The sequence below is a fragment of the Sinocyclocheilus rhinocerous genome, unplaced genomic scaffold (genome assembly GCF_001515625.1).
Source record: "Sinocyclocheilus rhinocerous isolate Xijiao unplaced genomic scaffold, SAMN03320098_v1.1 scaffold241, whole genome shotgun sequence".
NCBI classification, from domain to species: domain Eukaryota; kingdom Metazoa; phylum Chordata; class Actinopteri; order Cypriniformes; family Cyprinidae; genus Sinocyclocheilus; species Sinocyclocheilus rhinocerous.
Window position 1 is genome coordinate 1609636 of NW_015659312.1, and position 15575 is coordinate 1625210.

The 15575-nt window shown below is 38.7% G+C and overlaps 1 protein-coding gene across 3 annotated transcripts in view; it reads right to left on the minus strand.

Moving 5' to 3' along the window:
* LOC107723444 (cell adhesion molecule 4-like) overlaps positions 1–15575 on the minus strand; it is a 156522-nt gene that overhangs the window by 50959 nt on the left and 89988 nt on the right. Inside the window, exon 1 of one of the 3 annotated variants that reach the window (XM_016532068.1) lies at positions 8944–10334. The exons of 1 other annotated variant lie outside the window; for it this stretch is intronic. In XM_016532068.1, coding sequence (XP_016387554.1) covers positions 8944–9025 — 82 coding nt within the window. In that variant the 5' untranslated portion in view covers positions 9026–10334. Of the gene's footprint in view, positions 1–8943; positions 10335–15575 lie in introns of those variants that run through there. One more of the 3 variants, XM_016532070.1, reaches the window with a different exon arrangement.

The following is a 15575-nucleotide window of genomic DNA, read 5'->3' on the forward strand; positions in this document are numbered from 1 at the left end:
ATAGGAGAGTCTATAAAGGCGCTAGATGGCCTTCGTCACCCATTGGCCCACTCGTCTGGCTTTATTTAAATTTAATCCTGTCAAGCTCTATCCATCTCCGAGTACCCTTGTCTTAAATTCAGCGTGGAGGGAGAGCGGGTAAATAAAACATTGACAGGTGAGGTATTGAGCTGAAATCAGGAGGCGAGAACAGGGAAGAAAATGAGAGACAGTGACTGAGGACGTCCTGGAATTTTGCACAATTGCCATTGTAATTGTAGCCATTATTATTTCTGTCCTCCGCATCAATATTGTGATTCATATCACGACAATCGGCACCGCCATTGCTATCCCAATTATTATTCTAATGACTGTTATTACTCAGCACTCGGGCGTCCGCAGACTTGGCCGCCATTGTTTTAATGGCTCCTAATTGTTCCAACAGCACTATACATCAAGAGAAGGTTTGTGAATGCATGGGAGGCAATTAAAACCCTAATTCAAACCTAACAGAACTCAAACAAGTGTGGCCAAATTCCCAACAAAAGTAGCTAAATGTGTTTGATTGAGAAGTCAAACAAAACACGGATAATTGAGCATCCGTTAAATGCACTCTGCCGCACGCCAGCTGTCTCCTCTTCATGTAAATGACCGAAATGAAGGGACGAGAACAGGAAAACAAATGGCACGGAGGGAGGGGAGCATGCCGTGGTGCCAATACAGCATTTGAGAAACTTGCCAACTCGTTGACGGGGGTGGAAAGACACCGAGAGAGATGTAGAGGCAGGCACAGGGCAGGAGAAAGACAGCTGCGGGTTCATTCGCAGCTCTCAGGAAAATAGCGGAGGGGCGGTCGAGTCCGCTACACAAGCTTGAGCAATACAACTTGCGTGGGAGTTGTTTGCAGTCGTATCTGCATTGTGGGCATGGAAGTTTATGAGCTCCGACAGCAGGGCGAAAACAACAAGAAACTGCAGATGGATTCATCTTGACCCTATTACAATCAAACCATAATAAAATACACATGCTCACAATTGGATTAGGTGTGAAAGTGAAGAGATCGATAACAGGCCGGTGTACTGATGCTATGAGAAGCAAATAAATAAAGTATGTTGGCGGAGTGGTGGGACATGGAGAAGAACTTAAGGATTTGGCCAGATGAGGGCGATGTATCAATACACACAAATTGTACAAATCCTTATCCTGAAGAAACATAGGTAGAATGAGCAAATAAATAAACAATATGAATTATTAAATAAAAGAGTAAATAAATAAATAAAATACATCTAAATAAATAGAAAATATAAAAAGGCCATATCATGGCAGTTCAATAGTACAGTAGAGTAAGATGGGGAAAGCTTACACTCTTGATCTTAGTCTGAATGGTTAATATTGACTTTTTATCTGAACATCAACATTTGTGAGATTTGTTCCATCTGAAAAGTTTTTTGGCTAATAATGTAATTGTTTGTCATTGGATTATCGGGAACTGTGAATTTATTTTATTTAGGGTATGAAGTTTTTTTTTTAAATGTATTTGTTAATGACGAATTCTGACGATCATCTGAACAGTTTTTGTCCCTTCAATGAAAGTCAATGGGATTCAAAACAACAGCTTTGAACCCCAGTAACTTCCAACATGAGGGTGAGTAAAATCTTCCGTTTTGGGGGAACTGTCCCTTTAAGGTAGGGCATCTTTCCCTATCTTTCCCTACTAAGAAAGCAGCTGTGAATTATGCAGGTGAGTTCAATTTTAGTGACTTGGTAGAAGGCCAGATACAGAGCAGGCGTATGAACAACTACCCTGCTTGAGATTAGCTAGCTGAATTACAGCGTACAGTGGAACCACCAGACGCCCTCACACAAAGAACGTAGTCATACACAGACGCACACGCACTTATAACTCTGAAATGAATTAGCAGACAACCAGGCAGAGATGAGGACATCCTAAGAGATCCACGTCAAAGTTTAACAATACTAGCGCTGTTGAGACATTAAGATGTCCTTTGATTCTTTCCTTTAATCCAATTTAATTTCAGTCTTTCTGCTTCTCTCTGTGAGCACCTGATATCTTCGTAACTCATGAGTCACTCATCACTGGGTTTTATTTTTCCAGCCATGATTCTCCACAACCTGAAGCTCCCAGACGTCACCTAACCTGATGTCTCAGGTAATCAGTGAGCAAGCAGTTTTGGCTGAAAAACTGACGGACTGAGATTCCCTGCTTGTATCTTTATATATCTCTTTCTTTCACTCTGTGGTCTAAAATTAAAACTATCTCTCTGAAGAATCTTGCTCTCTGCCAATCATACGTGGTTAAAAAAACATTCACGCCATAAATAAAACATAATCCCTTGCAAATCCCCTCTCTCCTTTTTATCTCAATCTGTCACTCTCTCATTCCTGGTCTTTCCCAGTTCCATCTCCCTCAGCACCTTGTCTTTTCTCCAATCCGGCATATTTCTATCCCCTGCCATTCTTTTCTTTGTTCTTTTCTTTTCTTTTCTCTGCTTTCTACTCCTGTCTAAAACTCATAATTCCCTCTCCTACCGCATGCTTTTCCTCACTAATCTCATTCCCTTCTGCTTTCACACCTACACAGGCTCCCCCACCTCCTCCTTAACATCAAACCCCGTCTCTTTCCTTCATTTTCCCCTCGTTTTTCTTGTCTGCAGCCCCTTAACCCTCACACTAAGCTACTTTTTCCTCTGTAACCGGCTTCATGTGTCACTTGCTTCCTCTGGTTTTCTCCGTGTAACTGTCCCTAACTTTTCACCGTGTCTCTACTTTACATTTCCTTAACTTGCCTCCTCTTTATCTCCCCACCATGGATTCCTCATCATCTCTTTCGTGTTTTTCCCTATGCTATCTCTCCGGCAAGGGGCCTGTTTATTTCCATCTCTCTCCTTCAGAAATGTTATTTGCTCTGCAGCTCAGTCTCACAGTATAATCAAACTGCTTTGTCCGGGCGGGCGAGAGAGAGCGGAAGAAAGGAGGAGCAGAGGGAAAATGGAAGGAGGGAGTGAAAAGGACACGCAAAAAGCGAAGAGAGGAGAAAATGGACTGAACATCCATCTCGTGTCTCTTTGTTCCACCCGTCTAATTACATCCATGTTCTTGCCTTCATATATTCTCTCTCATCCGTATCCGTATTCTAAAGCTGCACAGTACAAAATGAAAAGTTCAATGAACTTAAAAAAATAATGAAGGACACGCAAATGGCTTTCTTGAATGCATTTACTTAATTATCATAAGTAATTATTTTAAGTAAATGTCTTGACTGAACTGAAAATGTCAAACCGCCGTGACTCATCACTGTAATAATTGGCTATTTAGATTGAAGGTTTATGCAGTAATTTTTTCCCTCATTAAATAGTTTAACATGTTACACAAAGAACTGAATAGACATTTTTTTAGATAAATACTCCAGACATTTCAGTTGCCTAAAAAAATTTATTTCATTTTATATGGAGCAGGTTTATCATTTCACCATTTTGAGATCACATGACCAGCTGAATAATACTCAATTTAGTCCAGCAACCTCACTGTTAATGGACAATTTTACTTTTGGAATCAAAATTGATACATCCACACCACTAGGTGTCAGTAAAAGCCCAAAATGACAACATTAACGAAAAAGTTATTGTTTCAAGATTATGTATCAATGCTGATTGTTTCCTCTATTTCTATTGGTTTAAACTGTGCAATTTTAAGTGCTTCGTCACATTTTCTATGAGAAAAGATTGTCATGAAGTGCCTCAACAGGGGTAACTAACTGATCATTTTAACAGAACAAACTCAAATACCCATTCTTTTCTTCAGCTATGCTTTGACTCAAAGGCATAGATTACCTACAAACTGAAATATTTAGTGAAAATAAGATACATTGAAAGTAAAAAAAAATTTCCATACAATGAAAGTCAATGGGGTCTGTTGCTTGGATCCCAACGTTCTTCAAAATATTATTATTTCACAGTAGAAATTAAGTCATGTAGGCTTGGAACAACATAAGGATGAGTAAATTGACATAATTTCCACTTTTTGTAAACTATTCCTATACAAAATAGGAAGCAAAAGAAAATATTGGTTCCCCTTCAGGAACTCAAGCTGCGTCGAGATCGCTTTGGGAACGCCCTTGCGAAACCGCGTTCTGAAGCACGTGTCAAATCCGTCCAATGGAGCAGCGAGACGTCACGAGCAGGGTGACGTAAGCACCAGAAAGCATAGAAGCGCATCCGGCCGGGCGCAAACCAGCTTCTGCTCTTCAGTAGCGCTCTGTGTATGTGTCTGTCTATTTACTGTTGTCTGTCCGCACACTTACAAGTATTTACTGATCTAAGATTTTTTTTAAGTGTGTCCTGAAGCTTCAAATATTTTTCTCTTCACTGTTTCATTGTCTGTTCATGACGTTTATTCTTTCGTCTCCTGTTCCATCGCTCCATCTATGATTTCTTGCTCCTGTTCTCCTGTTCTCCTTTATCTCTTCCCCTCACCATAACCGCTGCACTCTTTCTTTTGACCTTCATGTTTTACGCTGCTCTTTTTTATCACCATATTTCAGGCATATCACTCTCTCCTCACTCCATTTCATCCCACTCTTTTCCCCTCCATCCATCAATTCATTTCTCTAGACAACTTCCTTCAGGTTATTCTGTCCCTGATATCCTTGGTTTCTTGATGTGTTTGTGTGGACATTTGTTTGTTTTTCGGAGCAGTACGGAGACCCCCGCGTGTTCCTGACACGCGGTTTCAAAGCACTGCAGAGACATTTACAGTCGGGCATAACAAAGGGGGCTTACGGGAAATTTACAGGGCAATTACACCAGGCTAGCCTGAGAGAGTTAGCCTACAGCCAGCACAGAAATCCAGACCGCCACAATTCCTCGCATACACAAACTCATCCTGTCAACCTGGCTCCCATCTCCAACAGCATCTCACATTCAACTGCTAGAGAAAAAAATGCTTTATTGGTGAGAATTACATAACAGCATATTCTGCCAAAGCTAAAGACCCATTCTTTATCTCTCTCACTCACACACATACGCATGCTGGTGCACAGAATGGCTTTTTGTTGCTGGGATTATGAATATACAGCGGGGTTCAAATGTCTGAGACCACTGAAATTGCTTCTATTTAGCCTTTTTCTAATTTAATCATTTTTTCCATTACAAATTATAATATCAGCATAACAGTTGAGTGAAACATTGAATTGAAAATGTAATTTAATGACTTTCAGAATGTCTAATACTGTATGACCCCCTTTTGCTTTAATGACAGCAGCACTCAGGCTGCATGAACTCCACAAGTTTGTGTAAAACCTGATGATCATGTCCTCCAGAATTGTCCAAAGCGCTAATTCTGCTTCACTGGATGAACATCTGACTGTGGATTACAGAATAAATGTCACTAACTTTTTTGATTAGTGACCTAGAAATAGCAAAATCGAATCTGAAATATTATTAAGGAAGTTATGCAAAGTATACATATAGCATACTCCCGTATGGTGATATATACTGTACTACAGAGCAAACCTCAACTGCTTGATTGCTTTTGTCACAAAATGTAAACTATATCATCGCCCAGTTCTAATCTGCTAAAAGCGACTATAAAGCATAAATATATTAAGATATTACAAACATTTACCTCATGATTTTCTGTAAAACTGCTTTGAAACTGTATTGTGAAAAGTGCTAAATTTGATCATATCACTAAGCTGATGTTTACTTTCATGTTATGCAGATTTTAAAATTCATTAAAAACACTAAAAACTAAAATCAATCATTTTAAATGCTATAAGTTAATTTAGGCATCACAACATTATAATGTACAGCATAGACTTTCATTTAACTTTTTTTTTTTTTTAATTATAGTGTTTTAAAACATGAACTTCAGCGTTAGATGATGGCAAAGGTAATCTAAGTGTAAAAATTGGACAAATGAGCATGGAAAATTATATGTCTGATATCTGCCAGAAAAAACTATATCGACAGATAACCAATATTTTAATGATATATACTGTGCATACTTAAAGAGTTCTTATTTATTTTACATCAGAATGTGTGTTTATTTCAGGTTTGAATTAGACTGAGGACTTCTGCTCCTGCTGACAATGAGGCCCAGCACCCATGATGCGATGTTATTAAAAGGCAGAGGAAAACAGCGAGAGAAGTCTGAAGTATATAGACAGACTGTCATATTACCTGAGGTAGTGAGTCACAGAGTACAGGAACAAAAATGTCCTTGCTGAGCTATAAGTGCACATACTCTGGGAAAAACAGCAATTACACCATAAAATGGCCAATCTCGGTTTTCCTTGAGGTTCCTCTTGAATACGTGTTCTCTTTAACTGCAAAAGTCCCTGAGTGAATTTGAGGTTATCCTCCATAAAGCCACTGTCATATCTCCTTCCTTCATTCTTGCCTTTCTGTGTCCCTACAGAGTCTGTATTCTTGCTCGTTCGTCTCGTTCTCCTCATTGTTATACTGCCGTTTCCTTCCTCCCCAGTGTTCTGCACATTTTAATGGTTGTATTAACAATTCCCTCTCAACTTCAGGCTCCTGTTTTACCACTCCTGTTTTCCTCTCTTCCTTTCTTTCTACTAGATGTCAGTTCTCTGTGAGTTTTCCACATGTCATTACTCTTCTTTGTTTCTTCATCTTGCTCTTCCTATGTTGACCTTCATCTAATAAGTTATACAAGTTAGTATTCGTATAAATTAGGGCTCACATGACTAACCATTTTACTAGAAGTCAAAGTAGTAGTCAAATGTTTGCCTTCTATATATAAGAGGCTGCATAACTCGTTTCTGCTAGTTTCCACATTTTTAAAATTACATCAATCATTTTGAGAGATACAATGCAAGAAAGACGTTAAACCATAGTGCATCAAAATCGCGTTTGGTCTCGTACTGTATCGCGTACCTTGTCAGTGTCGTGCGCTTTGCTTGGCCATTTGGTGTGATAAACAGGAAAGTGTGTTCAAGCTCCAGCAAAACAGTGTAAAGAAATACTCTTTGTGAGAAGCAGTCAATCAGCAGAAGTTAAAAGCAGCTTGTAAGTGTATTTATTTCTTGTCTCAGTGTTTAGCGCAGTTGTCGTTGCTAGGAAACGCTTGTTTTGTGTACTGTGTGGAGACGTGCTGAAATCGCGTTTGGTCTCGTAAACACAGGAAAGTGTGTTCAGCTGAATTTAATTTGAGTTTTGTTAGACGAATATAAAAAGCTTAGTATACTGCGGCAGCCCTCGTGTGAAGCTCTCCTCGTGTGAAGACCGAAGAGTGTAAAGACCATTGACTCTACCGTGCGACTCCGCCGGGCAGGGACACCGGCAAAGGACATAAGTATCGCTTTTTATCTCTCCTCTTTCCACTTCTGTTTCAGGTTTTTATAAACTATACTTGTCAATTGCACTTATATATTGTTGCTCTTTTGTTAGTTTTGACTGCTTTTATTGTCCTCATTTGTAAGTCGCTTTGGATAAAAGCGTCTGCTAAATGACTAAATGTAAATGTAAATGTAAATGTAATTTTCCTATTATTAAAAATGAAATTTAAATGAATGAATAAAACATTTATTGAATATTAATTTCCTATTATTAAATTTATTGTCATGTTGAACTTGCACGTTTGTAGGATCACAGAACTCACTCCTCCACAGTGGGTAAATCATCATCCAATCGCATGAGTTTTATCACTGAGGAACTATTTAAATGTATTTTTGGAGATGTCCCCATCAGAAACAATTACCATCCGAAAAAGATGGCAGTCTAAATTTGGTCAATTCAAGAACATCTGGCTGTTTTAACCTACTCAAGTTCACCTACTCAAATGTCACAAATTGATTGATAAGTGACTAAGAATTAGTGCAGAATCTGAAATATTTCAAAAGCTGCATAATAAATCGTGACACCCAAAAGATGATAATAACCTTAAAAAATAATTATGAACAATTATTGGTAAATGGCTGATATTAAAATTCTATACTAGATGAATGAATGTGAATGAATAAATAAATAAATAAATGCTAAAAGTGAATTTGGTCTCAACAATATTGAGATTTCGAGATTGCTAAAGATTACATTTAACAGTGTTATTAATTTATTGGTGTTTAAGTGAGCGTTAGATGATAGTAAAAGTAATGGGAAATGAACATGTACAATTAAACATCCAAAAACATTATTTGGTTCATTGATAATTAAGAAGCAAAGTGTTTGTCTAAATTGCTGCAGCAATCTAAATGTGGTCAATCCAATTGAATAGAATCTGACATCATCTACCCACCCTCATATTGCTCCAAGCTCATATGCCCTTTTTTCTGGTGGAAGACAAAAGGATCATTATTAAAATGTCAAATCATTTCCATACAATGAAAATGCAGGTTGATCACTAGCTGTCGAGTTCTGCTGCAATTTTGCTTGCTTTATTTCAAAAGAAATCTTGCATTTACTTATCTAACTGGTAATTTGTAAAACAAAAACAAAACTATATATATATATATTTATGTGCATTCTTGCCTAAAGCACTGAGTGAGTCAAGACTTCCACTGGTGCCCATTTAAAAAAGAGAAGGAAAAAAAGCGCATGACACCACTATTTCTTATATATCTTTTGCCTTTGGTCTATACTCCTCTCTGATCCCTCAATCATAAATCTGTCAGCTAACTCGGCCTCCGTTCTCCTCTCCCTGTAACCTCTTTTCTCTTCACACACGCATCTCTTCGCTCCTTCCCATAAATTATCTTTCTCTGAGGCCGAGTGAGAGAAAAGGACAGAGAGAAGTGTTTAAGGAGAAGGGGACCAGTGAAAATAAAGTGGATCAGAGAGGCCGAGACCGAGATGAGAAAGAGGAAGAGAAATGAAAGAAGCTTTGGGTTTCATAAAGTTACAGACAGAAGGAGAAAGATTCATTTCAAGGTGTGCTGAGGAACGAGACAGATGGAGAAGTAAAGCAAGAAATGTAACGACTCACGGCAGAGGGAGAGCAGAACGAGGGATCGCAGCAGGAGGGATGGAGTGGAGGAGAGGAGGAGAGATCGCTGGCCTCGTCTCATTGTGTATTGAGGCTCGGTAGCTGATCAATGAGGCCTCTGTGGTTGATGACTGCACAATTCAGCACACACTACACAGCTGAAACCGCAGCAAAATTACTACACTAAACACCAGTGCTCTTTAAGTGCAGGGTTAACTAAATCACTTTAGCGGCTGTGTTTTAATCCTCAAGCAACTAATATCACATGCGATAACAACCAACCGAAGGCGGCTAATTAAAACAATCCTCCACGTTCAAGAGTAAAAAGAAAATCCTATCGTGTGGCAATTTCCACACTTAACTTTGCCGTCAAACCACTTATTAGCACTCAAAGACTAAGCTCAAATGTTGCAAACACTAATGGAGTACTCACTTTTAGATAATATCATACTTGTTATGCATAAGGCTGTTGTGTTTATATCTGAAACGGTAGCCGGTAACCACATCACAGATTTGAATCCTACAAAAGCTTTCGCTTATGAAATTCTTCTTGTTCTCCTAAGACCTGGTCTGGTTTTGTGAGTTTTTTTTTCTCTTTCGTGGTGAGGCAGAGCCTGTTGAGATTCACCTCGTCATAACGCAAACAGACTCTGGCTCTCTGAAACAATCATAAATCAATGCGCTATCTAGTCTGCCAACTGTTTTCACCAGATTTGAAATGAGTATTTAAACTGTAAGAAGTTAAACGACCTCATTTGCGCAACTTTAGAAAGCACAATTATGTGTTTTGTGTCATATAACCAAATCTATAACCAGTCTGAAATGGAATTGAAGTTGAGATTGGATACTGCACATCTATGTATGAAATATTAAAAGGTTCTGCTCTAAAACACTGAAAACCATGTACAGTAGGAACTTGCAGAAATGGCTCAGAAGTCCAGAACGATCCCTAACAAAGAGCTATGTGTTATTTCACCATGTGCGCAGGTGTCTTAAAGCCCAGAACAGCCGATCATACTAGTGTTCTAAGAACACCGTGATACTGAGCACAGCCGGGATCCTCACTAACACACACAGTGATTTGCAGGGCTGATATTCACTGTGTGGGAGCACAACTTCAGATCTGCGCCTCAGGTAACTGCCTGATTCCATTCGATTTTCCCCAAAGTCGTCACAACTTCCCTACTTCCACCAAGGTTGATTCAAAGTTAATCCATCTCTCCTTTCCTTTCTTCCATCTCTCTCTTTCTTGAGCTGTCCATCGGTGGAAGGTCCTCTAATTCCTGCTAGTATTGTTTATTTTCTTTCTCGTCTTCTACTCGTAGTCCAAAACTCCTTGAGTGATCTGCTTGCTGTTGGTATAACCTCTCTTGAAACTGCACAGACACAATTTGGGAGAGAACCCTCAAATATATACTTGAGTGTGTGTGTGTGCTGGCAGATGCATATCCCACATATCGTTATTTTGGTAAAGGGCAGGGGAGGGTAAGAGTCCATAATAGCACTCATTCAGAAAGCAAAACAATCAGTCAGTCAGTGAGCTTCGTCTTTCAGTCTCCCTTCTACAGTTGGTTGTGTTTTGCTAAAGCTCTCTGGGTCATCAGCTTCTTTCTGATCAGTCTTTATCTGTCTGGCACACAGAGCGTGTTCACAAGGTCACGAGGGAATGTTCTAAATGAATGCGTTTTGTTTTGCTGTACATTCTGTACTATACTAAGCTGTGTGCGCATAAATGTGTGTATTCATGTGTGAACAGTATCCAGTGTGTGCATAGGGGACTAAGGGAGAGGATAGCAAGATTGTGTGAATGTGGACAGACTAGTCAATTATTTGATTGATTCAAAGAAATTAAATCAATGTTCTGCATAAAAAAAAGTCCATCATCCATCCATATATACATCTACCTGTCAATCTACCTACCCATCCATTCATCATCCTATCTGTTCGTCTACCCATCTATCCGCCTAACCATCCATCCATCATCTATCTATTCACCTACCTACCAATCCACCCCATCCATCCATTCACCTATCTACAGTGGGTATAGAAAAGATAATTTATAATAAAATAATCACATTTTGTTGCTTTGCAGCCTGAAATGAAGACGGACACAGTTTTTGTTTTATCCGGCTGTATTTACTCAGTGCAAATTATAACATCCAAGTGAAAGATTTAACACCAACATGTCAGAAAAAAAAAAAAACTGTGAAGAGGCTGGATAAAAGCACCATACCACATGAAACCAGACTCCTATTCACACTGTTCATGACTCACCCACTCCAAAGGCTTATAATAATGCCCCACTTCATTTCATTGAAGTATTCACCACCATTGCTTCTTTTTTCAGTTTGAACTTGTTTTTGTGAATGTAATATAGTTGTTATCATGCGTTTTAATTCTATTTTAGAATGAAAAGTTTACAGTGTCACAGTTACATTTCAGAATTTTTCCCTTATATTACATTCAAAGACTAGTTCACCTAAGCAACATGTATGTGAGTCCATAATGGAATTTATTTAAATTAAATTTTCATTTTTATTTTTGAATAAATCCTTTTTCTTTACTCCTGGCATAAAGATCCGTTTCTGATAATCTGATCACAAGTGGTCAGGCTAGACACGTCACTATTTACACCTAGTAATGTGCCTCAAATGTGTCTCATTAATGACCACTCTCTGTGGTCATTAAAAATCCCATGGCACTTCTTGTAAAGAGTAGGGGTGTAACCCTTTGTCCTGGCCAAATTGCCCCCCTGGCCTTTGTCAATCATGGCCTCCTAATAATCCCCATCCACTTGATTGGCTCTATGACTCTCTCTCCTCTCCACCTGTAGCTGGTGTGTGGTGAGCGCACTGGTGCCGTTGTCCTGTGGCTGCCGTCGCATCATCCAAGTGGATGCTGCACACTGGTGGTGGTTGAGGAGAGACCCCCCCACATGATTGAAAAGCGCTTTGGGTGTACAACAATACACAATAAAGCGCTATATAAATGCATCATTCATTCATTCATTCATTCATTTACACTGTTAAAGAGTTGGATTCTCATGCTAAATATGGCCAAAGTTTCAAAACAATTACTTGGACGTATGACGGAGTATTTCTGTGCCATATACACTCCTTCTGGGTTCAAATAAGTTTCGGAAAGTTTTTTTCAAGCATGGCTCTTCATGACATCACGAAGGGCAGAATTCCTTGAATGGATTTCTCCACTGTACCTATCCCCCTATTTATCAACCTACATATCCACCAAAATATCCACCAATCCATCCATATAAACATCCACCTGATCTACCTACCTATCTATCCAACACCCATCCCACATACCCACCTACATATCTACCAACCTATCCATCCAACCACCTACCTATTATCCATTCATCTACCAACCTACCTACCTACTTTTCTACATTCCTATCTATCCACCTACCTTACCATCTATCCACCTTATCTATCTCTCTATCCACCTAACCACCCATCCATTCACCTGTTTAACAACCACTACTGTATGCTGTATAAATACATGTGTGTGTGTGTGTGTGTGCTGGTAACATTAACACACCAACTAGTTGACTACTTTTCTGGATGACTCCTGACTACGTCTCTACACAGCCACGTCCATCTGTGTAAAAAATTGTTACTTTTGTTGAAGCACAGATGTCATTTAACTTCATCTTCTCACCCTTATTATGCTTTATTACTGCTGATGCAGCTGTGTGTGTATTCATTACAGTTGTGTGCAGCACGAGTCCACTTTCCTGTTCCTCTATCCTCATTTGCATCCCAATCATTTCATTTTTCATTGGCATCACACCAGACCCAATGTTGCCAAAACACTTAAGGGACATGACTTAACAGTTGCATGAGGGTAATGTTAAAAACTCATGCATGCCTCATACACACTCTGCTACTCGTGATACCATAGACATTAAGGCTCTTAAAAGTTAATCCAGCACCAACGGTTCGGTCCAGGAAAGCCCGAGGCTGCAGGTGGGTTTGTGGGTGTCCGTGGGTGCAGGAATTCTGGTGCATCAGCAGAAAAGGTGCAGAGTATTTTTGATGCGCTGATCCTATGTTCTGCTTATCACAGATTAAATTTACGTTTTGTCCTTCAGGCTATATAATAATGCATGTGGGTGGGGGAGTAGTGAATTTAAGTCTCTTGGAGGAGAAGAAGGGTGTAGAGTAAGAGCGAGAGAGAGCGAAACGAGTGCGCATGGCCATCAGTGTGTGTGGAAGACTTTCTTGGCACTCTTTCTCTCTCTCTTTCCTTCTGAGTCTTGTTGTTTGTTAGTGCCAGGCTTTTATGCCAAGCCGGCAGCCATTACTCAATCAGACAGCTTCCTGTGAGCGCTTCTCATTAAAACCTCACACGAACTCTAAACCTATGAGCACAATTATCACCCTTTATACAAACACACACACAAACCCGGAGGCGCACGCACACAGTTGACTCACAACGAAAATACAGACGAAACAGAAATCCAAGTCCTGCCGAAGTCTCAATTTGTGGGACGCTATTAAAGCACTTGGAGATTAACTAACCCCAGTCACCCCGACACATTTACAGCACTGAACAGCTAAAATACCCCTCTTAGAGCAACAGCACTGTAACACTCGGTCTGAACTGAACGCTCCGAATCATTTCCATTATAATGAAGCTGTCAACACTGAAGCTTTTACTAAAAATAAAAATAAATCTGCTGCACTACAGAGCTGCTCCAGTCAAATTATTAACCATTTGCCAGAAATAAAATTCATTTTCTTAAAAATATCATGTGAATGTGATTGTTCTGCTATGAATTGTATTACTAATGAATGTTCTGACCATTGTATCAACTTAAACTTGATCTTTATGTTCTCAGATTCTTTTAAAACAGAAAAAAGATTATACTTATCAGATTATATTTTTATAATTAAATTTTTAAATATATTTTAATATATTTCGTACGTTTTAAAGTTCTTAGCTTTCAGTCTTTAGTGTCACATGATCCTTCTGAAAACATTATAATATGCCAATCTGGTGCTCAAGTAATTGGAGCACTTCTGCACAAAAACACAAATCAGTGAATAGTTTCTGTTTAAATTTCCTGAATGAACTGATTCACTAAAATTAATCGTTTGTTTAATTTTCATTTGATCATTGCCTCAGCCCAGTAGGCTGTAAACCTGCATGTGAGATACAGTGTGACAAATATGATGTAGCTGTTTTGCCACGCTACAAATGCTACATATTCCCTAGTAGGGCTGGACAATAATTCAATATCAATATGAATCGCGATATAATTTTTTTTCAATAACGGTGATATGATTTTTAAACACATTTTCGATATTTCGATATACATTACCAGTGTTTCCCATACATTGATTTATTTGTGGCGTTTGGCTTGTTGAATAAACATGAGCACTGTACGTTTCAAATTCAAAACGCAGACCGGGTGTTTTATATGAATGTATATCTGAAGGGAACCGACTGTCTTCAGAAAAGTTTCGATGACATTTTATCTATTTGAATTTGTATGCTGATTTGCCGATTATCAATATTTAGAACAGTTGAGAATTTTTTTTCAGGATTTGTTGATGAATAGAAAGATCCAAAGTTCAGCATTTATCTGAAATAAAAAGCTTTTATAACATTATACACTATTCCATTCAAAAGGGGGGGGAATTATAGAAATTTTATTTAGCGCTGCAATTTTATTTTATTTATAATACTTTTATTTAGCAAGGATGCTAGGAGGTTTCATAGACTTGGAAAATTCAATTTTCAGAAGTTTTTAGGTACAGACATCTGTTGTGGGTGTTCTTGGCAGTTTTTATGAGGCTTTTTTTTTAATAGTGTTCATATCGATATCGGAATTATATCGTATCAACCGAAATTAAGAAATATATCATGATATAAATTCTGGCCATATCGTCCAGCCCTATTCCCTAGTAGCGTGTTACTAAAAAAGCAACATTATTAATATGATAAATTGCTCATGATGTTCCTCATTTGTAAGTTTGTTCGGATAAAACATCTGGTAAATGATTAAATGTACTCGAAATATAAGATACTCTACCATGCAATGTCAAAATCTCCACCAATTCTAAAACTGAGAAAAATAGCTTTTTGATTGAAATATGATTGATTTGATAAATATTCAATTGATATTTAATATCAGTTGTCACATTTTAACATTTGTGCATTTGCCTTTGCACTGCAGTACGGTCAGGTTAGAATTGCTACTTTCAGCTAGTAAGTACACACTCCTGCAGAGAGACAAACACACTTGAATAAAGTTGGTCAACAGGAAGCGTGTTCTCGCAGGTTCCGAGAGAGCCGCCGTGTGCTGTTTCTCACCGGGATCAGAGCCTGTTGAGCAGCACTGCATGTTGTTTATCAAAAGGAACAGGAGAACGAGAACGTGATCACCAAACTGTTTTCTTCATCCCGTCTCGTCTCGCCCCATTCCGCCAGTTATCTATCAGCCCACAAAGGAACTATTTCTTTCCATATGATAACATAATCTTCCTTTTCGGTTCCTCTCTGAAAAGTGCCCTTTAGTGTCTCTTTATCAACAGTGTTTCTCTCTCTGTCTATCTCCCTCTCTGTTCACCGCCTTAGACTGTCGCTCTGTCCCTTTCTTTCTAAAT